The sequence below is a fragment of the Populus alba genome, chromosome 11, assembly GCF_005239225.2.
Source record: "Populus alba chromosome 11, ASM523922v2, whole genome shotgun sequence".
Classification (NCBI taxonomy): Eukaryota; Viridiplantae; Streptophyta; class Magnoliopsida; order Malpighiales; family Salicaceae; genus Populus; species Populus alba.
The window spans coordinates 22,526,615-22,538,172 of record NC_133294.1 but is presented as its reverse complement, the minus strand read 5'-3'; the positions used below and the strand labels follow the sequence as shown (position 1 = coordinate 22,538,172).

At 33.5% G+C, this 11,558-nt stretch overlaps 2 protein-coding genes across 2 annotated transcripts; one reads left to right on the top strand and one right to left on the bottom strand.

The window, feature by feature from the left end:
- Positions 1 to 1,489: 1,489 nt before the first annotated feature.
- Positions 1,490 to 3,367, bottom strand: LOC118045312 (monolignol oxidoreductase AtBBE-like 15). The gene has a single exon (XM_035053911.2). The coding sequence runs from the start codon at positions 3,319 to 3,321 to the stop codon at positions 1,702 to 1,704; it is 1,620 nt and encodes a 539-aa protein (XP_034909802.1). The 5' UTR covers positions 3,322 to 3,367; the 3' UTR covers positions 1,490 to 1,701.
- A 3,981-nt stretch (positions 3,368 to 7,348) lies between these two features.
- On the top strand, positions 7,349 to 9,234 carry LOC118045314 (monolignol oxidoreductase AtBBE-like 13). The gene has a single exon (XM_035053914.2). The coding sequence runs from the start codon at positions 7,426 to 7,428 to the stop codon at positions 9,025 to 9,027; it is 1,602 nt and encodes a 533-aa protein (XP_034909805.1). The 5' UTR covers positions 7,349 to 7,425; the 3' UTR covers positions 9,028 to 9,234.
- The last annotated feature ends 2,324 nt before the right edge of the window (positions 9,235 to 11,558 follow it).

Sequence of the window (11,558 nt, the reverse complement as noted above, 5' to 3'; positions counted from 1 at the left end):
TTTCCTGATTTTCTTGTTGTTTCAAGATTGTTGTTCACAAAGTTATCTTATAGTGGAGCTGTGAAATTTGACCCGGAAGTTGCCTTATCTTGTCCTGGATGATTTTGTCCATTCAGAACTTGACTTTTGGATGATGAATCTGAGTGATTATATTGTCAGCAATCTCAAATTTTTTCAACCAGGCGTATTTATCCACTATTAAAATTTTTTAATTGACCTACAGAATATTCTCTACTGTTAACATTCATAAGATTCACACCGACAACATTTGACTTTTGAAATAAGAAACTTCTGCATGATTGAAATGGTCAACATCACTAAAATTCATACCGATGATTTACATACTTTCCTTACGACAAGTAATAAAATAAAATTAACTATTGAAATAAATTCACGTCACTACTCCAATCTAGACACGGTTGACAAATGTGATCATCCTAGAAACCTTTCACTGGTCATGATCAATTTTTGTATGAAGTCGAAAAATCGAGACACTGTTCATGCCGGAAGTTCCCAGGATCAACTTTGGTCTTCAACTGTACCAATCTGTAGAAGTTTTCCTAAAGTCCCAAAAACACCTGCTCCAATTGTGTAAGGAATATGCATATGCATCCCTTTGGATTCTTGGAAACATATATAAGGTTTCATGCACTTGTAATTGTTCCAATTCAATCTACATATATGCTTTTGATGAAAGAAATATATTCTCTAAGATTGTGCTTTCGTACTCTTAGAGAAGCTAAATAGGGGAAACATCGGATCCCCATTGCTCCTACCACCAAGGCTATCCCTTTCTTTTTAACATCAAACAAAATAAAAACTATAGCAAGCCATGGTAGCATAAAGGTGGCTTCTATGTTTGGCATAAAGTATATGCTCTTCCATCAATTTTATGAGGTAAGAAGTCGAGTGGCAATCGTTTATATTACAGAAAAACTAAAAGAGGTAGCCTTTTCATTTGTGGACCTAGAGACAGTTTACTCTTTACTGAGGACTTGTATTTAACTAATAACAATGGGTTAATAACTTGTTTATCCCTTGTACTTTGTTTTTTTAATGGATTCTACTACGCTTTTTTTTTTTTTTTCCAATTATTTTTATTAAGTTAAGAATATATGCATTGATTAATAAAATCATTACTTGAAAAATAAAACTTCATATATAAAATTAAAAATACTTGAATTTAAAAACTCAAACCAATTAAAACTTATCATTAAATCGAAAAAAGTGAGAACTTAGTTACAAATATTAAAAATATTATACAGGAAAAAAAAAGACTTAAACAAGATAAATTAAAAATATTTTATCTGATTTGTGCAATGAGACATTGACTTATGACATCACAGATATAATATAATTATAGGAATGGTTAAAAATCAAAGGAATTTCATATTTTTCTAATCACACATTTAATGCATTAAATGTTTAATTATCTCTCTGTTTTAACCATGTTTAACTGTTCTATTTTTTTTTTCTTTGGTGATAATATTCATACTATAAGCATTATGCAACATAGAAAAGTTCAACATCACTAAAATCATATAGAGTAAGTACTTTCTTGCAACATCTTAATGCAGCATCAACAACTTTTATTTAACATAATCTAGAAAGATAAACTATTGAAAGAAATTGAGGTCAGAAACTAGACACTAGTACTGTGATCCTCCAAGGAACCTTTCTCTGTCCTTGACCAGTGTCTCTTCAATTTCTTTTCCTCATATGATGTGGAAGAGTTGGGATGCTCTGTTCATGCCTGAAGAAGTTGTCAGGATCAACTTTGGTCTTCACCCGTACCAGTCTGTAGAAGTTATCCTTGAAGTACTTAGTGCCCCAAACACTTGCTTCTGGAAAGCTTGTGTTAGTCTCCTTGTTCATTCCCAAATCAAGGTCCCGGTAATTGACATATGCTTGTCTTGGAAACATGGAAACATAAGGTTTCATGTACCTGTAAACCATCCTAGTCCAATCGGTGTGTTTTCTAACATTTTCTTTCGCATCTCGCCAATTGGCCAAGTACTGGATCATGAACAAGGTACCTTTTCTATGAGGGAAAGGAGTCTGAGATTCGGAAAATTTGCCCATGTTTCCACCATAAGGGGTAAGAACTATAGCTGGATTGTCTTCTTCTAACATTATTTCCCATAACCCTTCGAGAGCAGTTTCAGGTATAGGTTGTCTAACAAAGTCTGACTTGGCTTTGAAGTAGTGCTTCAATATATTTCTTCTTTGAAGTAAAACTTCAGGAGATGTATTGATGGTGTAGCCACCAAGATATACAGTAGAATTGATCCAGCTTGTTTCGATACAGTCCTGTCTTGTCAAACCCAGTTCAGGAAAGCTTTCTCGCATTACCTGGAGAAGTCTGTTGGCATCACCAAGAAACAAGGCATCATAGGAAGTCGTTATAGTCCTTCCACCTTTGTTACTGACATTAACTGTCTGTATATTGACTCTGATGAAGAGATCCTCGTCAAGTTTATCAGCAACCTGTTGCCATCTAAATAAGAGCTTAGTAGCACCTTGCTCTAAGGACTTGGTAACTGTAAATATAGTCACAGTTGATGGAACTGGAACCAATTTTACCTTCCAAGCAGTAATTATTCCGAAGCTGCCTCCTCCACCTCCTCTAATTGCCCAATAAAGATCTTCTCCCATATTTTGTCGATCAAGAACTCTTCCATGAACGTCAATTATACGAGCATCAATGACATTGTCTGCACCAAGCCCATATTTTCTCATCATGGAGCCATATGCACCTCCTGTAATGTGCCCACCAATACCTAAACTTGTGCAGGTACCAGCCGGGTAGCCATGAGTTGTGCTTTGCTCAGCAATTCTGTAGTAGAGTTCACCATTTGTGGCACCTGCCTGAACCCATGCACTATTATTGTCGATATCAACACTAATGGAATGAAGTTCAGCAACGTCAACAACAACGAAAGGTGTATCATTTTCAGAAACATAAGAGAGTCCCTCATAGTCATGGCCTCCACTGCGGACTCTAAGGTGGATTCCAAGCTGTTTTGAGCAAATTACAGCAGCTTGAATGTGAGATTCTTCCAAAGGAGTAAGGATAAACTCAGGTTTCGGCATGGAAGGCAATGTAAACCTGAGGTTTTGAGCAGAAGAACGTAGAATAGCGGTGAAGGAAGAGTTAACAGGAGAATACAAGACAGTGGAGAAAGGAATGGATGATTCAGAATTTCTTGAGAGACACTGTAGAAACCCATCCTGATCCTGAATTGGATGTGAACCCATCCGAGATGGTGTTAACACAAGAACTACAAGTATTGAAAGAACGGGAAATCTGAAAGGAACCATTATCCTCCTTTCGCTACTTTGGCTTTGTGTTCAAGAATTCAATTCTCACGAGTTGTCTTGTAGATATTGAGCTAATCCTATATAACATCATCTTGGCAATGTATGTTCTCTGCATGTAACCAATTTGGTGCAACTAGATATTGACTCATGACATTGAAATTGGTACTGAATGTGATTGATTTTGTAAGCAATCTCAAAATCTTCCATTCATGTTTAGATCATTTAATATTTGGTACAAGATCGAAGGAGATATATGCTCTAAGAGGGAGCATCATTTTCACACTTATTTGAGGATATATACTTCATTTTCATCATAGTCTGATAGCAGCTGAAAAGGAGGAAACATCAAATCCCCACTGCCCCTTCCCTAAAGGCTAGCTATCTATTTCCTTGTAACTGAAAAACGAGAAAAAGAAAAAAAAAAGGAAAAAAGATAGCAGGTACAACTTTATTTTCCTTTTTGTAATTGCTGCTGTTCTGCAATTCTTGCTGCCATATATTATATTTTGTGAAAGAATCATTTTAATTTAATAATTTAAATTATTATATAAAATTTTAAAATATGATTTATATTATTTTCTAACACATTTTTTAAGTGAAAGCTCGTTTGAAACTTGTACAGATCCACATTACTTTATGTGTATTTTTTATCAAGTAAATAGAGAATGATAAGATTTGAATGCATGACCATTTGATCATTAAAACTCTGATACTATATCAAAAAAATTATCAAAACTCAACAACTTAAACTGTAGATAAATTTTCAAGATATAATTTAATATTATTTTCTAAAATACCTTACCAATTACAAGTTTCATTTTTTTTTCATGGGGGAATGTATAGGTGATTAATTAACAGAATAGATTAACCAACAAACGCACTGCAATCACTTGGTAGAATCGGTTATTTCAAAAAAAATAAAATAAAACTCAGTTGGATCACCAGAAGTATCTTAAGTTCCATAAGAGTTGGTGAATTTCCAACACCAGATATTCTTTACCTTTAGTTTGAAAGCTTAAGTAGTTACATGGAGTTCAAGAATAATTTTATGTTATTTTTTAATATATCATTTTAAATAAAAATCTTTAGATTTAAAACTTACATGCTCATCACTACAATTTCAAAAAAAAGCAGTTTAACTCAGAAAATTAATGTAAACATTGTATTATTTTGGTTGCTATGAGCTGTAACATCATTTTTGGTGAGAAAATGCACGAAGGCTATCAAGTATCACCTGAACATTATCCTTTTTTCTGGTTGTCATCCTGTATGAATAAAGACTATCTATCAGTCATTATTCTTTTTTAAATTTTTTACTTATTTTGCTAGACGTTGGGCATGCATGATGGCTTTCCAAAAGCCTAAATACCCTCCTACGCACTTAGGTTTATATTAATGAAGAAGGGTACGTTGAGAGTGGGGCATGTTTAATAATCGCAGTGCAACTAGCTGGGTTCAATTTCCACATCTTGCAGCACGGCGATGAAAAATACTCAGAGGAAGCCTGATATAAGATAAAAAAAGGTCAGGGCTGTTCTTGTATGCACGCAAGAAAGATTGGTTCAAGCTCCAGACACATTTCCAACTTTCTTGCGATTCATTGATATGATGACGAAGGAGTTTTTTGATACATTAAGTTTAACCGAATCATTTCCATAGCGGTTCAAATTGAATTTTATCAGATTATATAATAATGTTTCTATAATAATGTTATATAGTTCAATAATGTCAAACTTGCCAAATCTGAGATTACTTGTTTCTATAATAATGTTATATATTATGATGTGGTTTTTGGCAACTTTTCGATTTTATTGCTTTGACTACGAGCACGCACCTTTCCCCCTTTTCACATTGAACTGTAAGAGGAATTCAAACAGTTCAATTATGCAGCGCTAGCAGTATCATCCCACCTTATATTGGATTAATATTATTTTTTGTAATAAAAAAAAGGAGTATTTTCTTTCTAAGATATTATAGAGAGCGAATCCAATTCTTTGTGCATCACAATTGTTAATTTTCAATAATTTTGTTTTGGCTCAAATAAATTTCTTCTTTGAAGTTACTTTCAAGTACGGTACCGGGTAAACTCAAAACTGAAAAATCATGAGGTTTCTGACTCCTTAATTTTGTCCGTCAAGAGGTTCATACAATGAATTTGCTATTACATAACCATTGAAGTACACATACTTGCGTGTCATTTATTTTAATATATCCATAATAATTGTAAATGAAAGCAAAATTCAAATTTATGGAGGCAGGGGATTTTTGACACCAAAATTGAGGAGAAATGGACAAAAGCAGTCTCAAAAAATAGGTTCGGTTTTTGTATTTTAAAAAAATTTATAAAAATAAAAAATATTATTTTAATAAATTTTCAAGTAATTGTTTTTTAAAAAAGTATTGTTATTTCAAACAATAGCATTCAGTTGCTGATATAAAATTTTTTTAAAAAATTTTAAAAAAATTATTTTAATATATTTTTAAGTTAATAAATACTTTTTTTTAAAAAAACTAATATTATAATCCAAAACCTAGCTTATAATGCAAGTGATTGAAGGTTTGGGACTGTGGTTGCTGTTGCTTTTCAAAGTGCTTTTCACTTAGAAAAGCATGCCAATAATATTTTTTTATTTTTTAAAAATTATTTTTGAGATCAGCACATCAAAATGATTTGAAAACATCAAAAACATATTACTTCCAAGCTAAAAAAAAAAAAAAATTTCAAATTATATGAAAAGCGCTTTTCAAACGCAATCCCAAACAGCCCCTTAGTACCTCTTGCATTATTCCTTTTAAATAAACAGTGCCGTAAGAATCACGCTTCCTTCGCTCCACAGCCACAGATTTGTTGGAGTATCATATTATTCAACAAGGTTAATAATTAAATATATATGAGACGAACTCATCTATTCAGCAGCTGCTGATATAATTTTTTTTTTAATATTATTTTAATATATTTTCAAATAAAAAATATTTTAAAAAATCAAATTAATAGTATAATCCAAAGACTAACTTATTATGCAAGTGATTGAAAAAGTCAGAGTATCTCTAGCATTATTCCTTTTAAATAAACAGTGCCAAAAGAATCACGTTTCCTTCGTTCCACAGCAAGAGATTTGTTGGAGTATCATATTATTCAACAAAGCTAATAATTAAATATGAGACCAACTCATATATTCAATAAAGCTAATAAAAATTCAGTGCCATAATGTTGTTAATGAATAATATTTTTTTTTTGGATTTTCATCTAATAAATTAAAATGATTATTTCGTTCAAATGATTTTTTTGGATTTTCATCTAATAAATTAAAATTTTAAATTGAAAGGATTATTTGATGACCTCGGTTCAAATTTCTTAATCACCCTCTCAATCATTGATTGCACTTTGGCGGATATGCTCGGAAACAATGTGCATCATCATACAGCATCACCTCCAAAATCACCAGCAGCATCACCAAATCAGTAAATTGTATAAGTATTGCCTTTAACATGGTTTAGAGCTTTTATAATCAAGTAATTAAGAGTTTAAATCTCAGATTTTTTTTTAATAGAGTTAAAACATAGGTTAATAATAACAATGTAAGTTTTAAATTTAAAAGATTTTCATCAAAACAGAATTTATTAAAAAAATAATATAAAACTATTTTTAAAACACAATCTAACTTTTTTAAATTGAAATAATTATTTAATAACTCTCATCGTCATGATTCATTCGCCGCTTTATGTTTTTATAGATCCCAGGCCTCATGCCTTTTCAAACAATGACCATGATTTGTTCGTAAGCTGTTAAAGAATATTATCACGTTTATAAACATGACAGGACCAGCTAGAGTTATTTTTAATTAATTAGACATTGAATGGCCAAAAAGTCTGATCTTAAAGATTTGAGATTGCCGACATATCAATTGTTCAGATTGACAATTCAATTCTAATGTCATCTAAAAAATTTCTGCTATGCAAAGATTGCAGAGTAATATTATATTCCTAAGATAATGTAAAGATTAAAACAATTTCCGGTCACCTCATCGCAGATCCTCTCTATAAGAGAACACCTTGAGACATTAAGTCTTGAAAGCAAGCCAGAGAAGCAAGAAAACAGGAAAAATGGTGCCTTCAAGATCTTCCATACTTTCAATACTTGTGGTCCTCCTCCTATCTCCATTTATAGTTTCACTTCCAATTCAGGATAGGTTTCTAAAATGTCTCTCAAAATATGCAGATACATCCTTTCCCTTTTCCACTGTCTTGTATACCCCACAAAACTCTTCTTTCACTAGTGTCTTACAATCTTCTGCTCAAAACCTCAGGTTCACCTTGCCTTCAGTACCGAAACCTGAGTTTATCTTCACTCCCTTACAAGAATCTCACATCCAAGCTGTTGTTATTTGCTCTAAGCAGCTTGGAATTCACCTTAGAGTCCGTAGCGGAGGCCATGATTTTGAGGGACTCTCTTATGTTTCAGAAATTGAGACACCTTTCATTGTTGTGGACCTTGCCAAGCTCCGGTCCATCAGCGTTGATGTTGAGCACAACAGCGCGTGGGTTCAGGTGGGTGCCACGAATGGTGAACTTTACTACAGAATTTCTGAGAAAAGCAAAACCCATGGCTTCCCAGCTGGCACTTGCACAAGTTTAGGTATGGGGGGGCACATTTCAGGAGGTGCATATGGTGCCATGTTGCGAAAATATGGCCTTGGAGCGGACAACGTCGTTGATGCACATCTAATTGATGTTCATGGTAGACTTCTCAACCGAAAGCTCATGGGCGAAGATCTTTTCTGGGCCATCAGAGGAGGTGCAGGGGGGAGCTTCGGAATAGTCACCGCCTGGAAGGTAAAATTGGTTCCCGTACCATCAACCGTGACTGTATTTACCGTTACCAAGACGTTAGAACAAGGTGCAACTAAGATCCTTTATAGATGGCAAGAAATTGCTGATAAACTAGACGAGGATCTTTTCATCAGAGTACTCATTCAGACAGCTAACGTCACCTCCCAAGGTAAAAGAACCATTGCTACTTCTTACAATTCCTTGTTTCTTGGTGATGCCAGCAGGCTTCTTCAGATAATGCAGCACAGCTTCCCTGAATTGGGTTTGACACGACAACATTGTATCGAAACAAACTGGATCAATTCCACCGTGTATTTAGCTGGCTTCTCAAATAATACTCCTCCTGAAATTTTCCTTCAAAGAACGAACCTGCTCAGGGCCTACTTCAAAGGCAAATCTGACTATGCCAAAGAACCCATTCCTGAAAAGGCACTTGAAGGGTTGTGGGAGAAGTTATTTGAAGTAGAGAGTCCTACAGTAGTGTTCACTCCTTATGGTGGAATGATGAACCAAATTTCAGAATCTCAGACTCCTTTCCCTCATAGAAAAGGTACCAAGTTCATGATCCTTTACTGGTCCAGTTGGCAAGATGCAACGGAAAACGTTGCAAAGCATATAGATTGGACTAGGAAGGTTTACAGTTACATGACACCTTATGTCTCAAAGAATCCTAGGGAAGCATATGTGAATTACAGGGATCTTGATTTGGGCATGAACAGAAATTCTAACACAAGTTTTGTTGAAGCGAGTGTTTTTGGTACAAAGTACTTCAAGGATAACTTCTACAGGTTGGTGCATGTGAAGACCAAAGCTGATCCTGATAATTTCTTCAGACACGAACAAAGCATTCCACCACTTCCACTGCACATGAGATAAAAGTGGAATTCATCTCCAGCAAAGCTTAGTTGGATCACTATTTTCACAAGTCTTGATCGATTTGTTTTTTAATACTTCAGCTAAATAAAGAAATGCCATGTTATGCAATCATGCCGTCTGGGGTTTATTTATTATAAATAAAAACTTTGCATTGAATAGTCCAATTTGTCGATGAAGAATGATGGAAAAATGTTTCGAGTTAAAATAGTCAACTAGGAAACACCCTTCTTTAGGTTTGTTGATTTTGCCACTGCTCTCATCAAACTATTTTTTTTTCTTTTTCTAAGTATCCCTTAGCTTTTCAATTTTATCATTCCATCTCTCTATTTTTTTTTTAAATCTTTCTTTATTATTTTCATACTTTGTGCTAACTTCTTGAATCTCTTTTAATTAAATATTATTTTAAGCACATGTATAGGAACTACTAGTATTAAATTAATTCCAATAATGGGGAAGAAGGTTTTTCTTCCTTTTCGTTTGTAGCGTCCGTTTGTCTCTCTTCTAAAAACCCAAAACCCCAACATAACCCACACCCTCTCATGACCTATCGAATGATGAAAAAGCCAGGAGAGCGATGCCCTGTAGGCGGTTCTAAAGCGACTGCACAAAGACCACCCCAACCACCTTACCCTCGTACCATGACTAGACAAGGTAGTAGCTCTCTCTTCCCCTTTCCCCTTTATAAATACCAGGGGAGAGAGAGGAGCAGGGGACGAAAAAAAGACGGGGGAGATTATAGAGAGGAGAACGAAGAAAAACAAAAAGAAAGAGAAAAACAAAAGAAAAAAAAGAGAGCAGAAGGAAACATGGGAAAACAGTGAGAGAAAGGAAGAAAGGAAAGGGAAGGGCAAGCAGAAAAGAAAGGAAAAGACAGAGAGGGAGTACGAAAGGAAAGAAAACAAAACGCAAAAGAAGAACGAAAAACAGAGAAAAAGAGGAGAAAAACAGTCTATCTCCCTCTGTTACTAACAGTAGCACCACCACCGCCACAACGCCACCACGAGCCACTGTCAACATCAGCAGCCACGTCGCTCCTACTCCAGGTAAGCTCCTTCCCCACTTTTGTTCCATCTTCTTACTTGTTCCCCTTTTCTATCATTTGCATGCAAAACGTGAGCAATTCACGTTCTGCTGCAAATGAATTATGATTCATTATTGTGCTCAACATAATAACTAGTTGATGGTTTCATGGGCTAGGTACAACCTTATTTAAAGTAGGTCTTTCAAATGGGCCAGTCTTGACTCAGTTTCTTTTGGTATGAGTTTCGGCCCAAATAAGGCGGGCCCAACCCATATATTTGGGCTGGGCCAATATAATACTATATATTTTAGAAAAAATTTAAAAATTTCCCAAAAATCCTATATGTTTTTGTGATTTTCTTGTGTCCTTTTCTACAAATTTTGATCAATATTAATTTGTATTTTTATATAATAAAAATAAAAATCTAATATTAAAATACCTATTTTTTATTAAAAAAATATTAAAATTACAAAAAAAATACGTCTTGTTTATATACATACAATCAAGTTTCTCAAAACTTATAAGAAATTTTCATATTATATTTTCATATAATTTTTTTTTTTAAATATATATTAGCAAGTATTTTAATTTTAATAATCATTTTATTAAAGTGATGAGAACCACGTTAATATTTCTAAAATTCTAGAAAAAATTATTTTGTTTTTGTTTTTTTAGTATAATTTGAGATTATAAACTTATATGCAAAACACACACATATATATTAAAGCGGTTAGTTTTTTCTAAAATTTTCGCTAATGAAAAGTTACAAGGCACTTTTATGAAATGCCCTCTCAAAATCAAATCAAAATTATGCATCTGGCCCATCCACTTTGCTTTTCTAGATTCGGCCCTCCTTGTCCCTTGGCACTTGACACCCAAAACTAAATATTAATAGCTAATTGGTTAAATAGTGGTGTGTCTACAAGTTACTTGCTTTGTAATATTTACTTAAATCTTCAAATCTTCTACAGGTTGGTGCGTGTTAAGACCAAAGTTGATCCTGGCAATTTCTTCAGGCATGAACAAAGCATCCCACCTCTTCCACTACACATGAGATAAAAACCCCCTAAACAAACTTTGCATTGAACGGTCCAATTTGTTGAAGAAATGATGGGAAAATGTTTCAAATAAAAATGGTCAACTAGAAAACAGTACCCTTCTTGACGTTTGGTGGTTTTGCCACTGCTTTCATCAAACTCCTTTTTTTTCCCCCTTCTAGCTATCCCTTAACATTTCAATTTTATCCTTCCATCTTTTTTTTTTTTTTTTTAAATTTTTCTTTATTATTTTTCATATTTTCTTTCATTTGTTTTAAATATTATTTTAAGCAGTTGTATACGAACTAGTAGTATTAAGTTAATTCCATCAAATTTTATCAAATTTGATTGCATCATTCCGTTTCAAAAGTGTTTTTGAAAAAATTAAATTTTTTTTGTTTTTACTTTGAGTTAATATATTTTTAATGTTTTCAAACTATTTTGATATGTTTATTTAAAAAATAATTTTTTAA

Bases quoted from the DNA above. Each gene is read 5' to 3' on its own strand.
- LOC118045312 (XM_035053911.2), bottom strand. From the start codon at position 3,321: ATGGTTCCTTTCAGATTTCCCGTTCTTTCAATACTTGTAGTTCTTGTG.
- LOC118045314 (XM_035053914.2), top strand. From the start codon at position 7,426: ATGGTGCCTTCAAGATCTTCCATACTTTCAATACTTGTGGTCCTCCTC.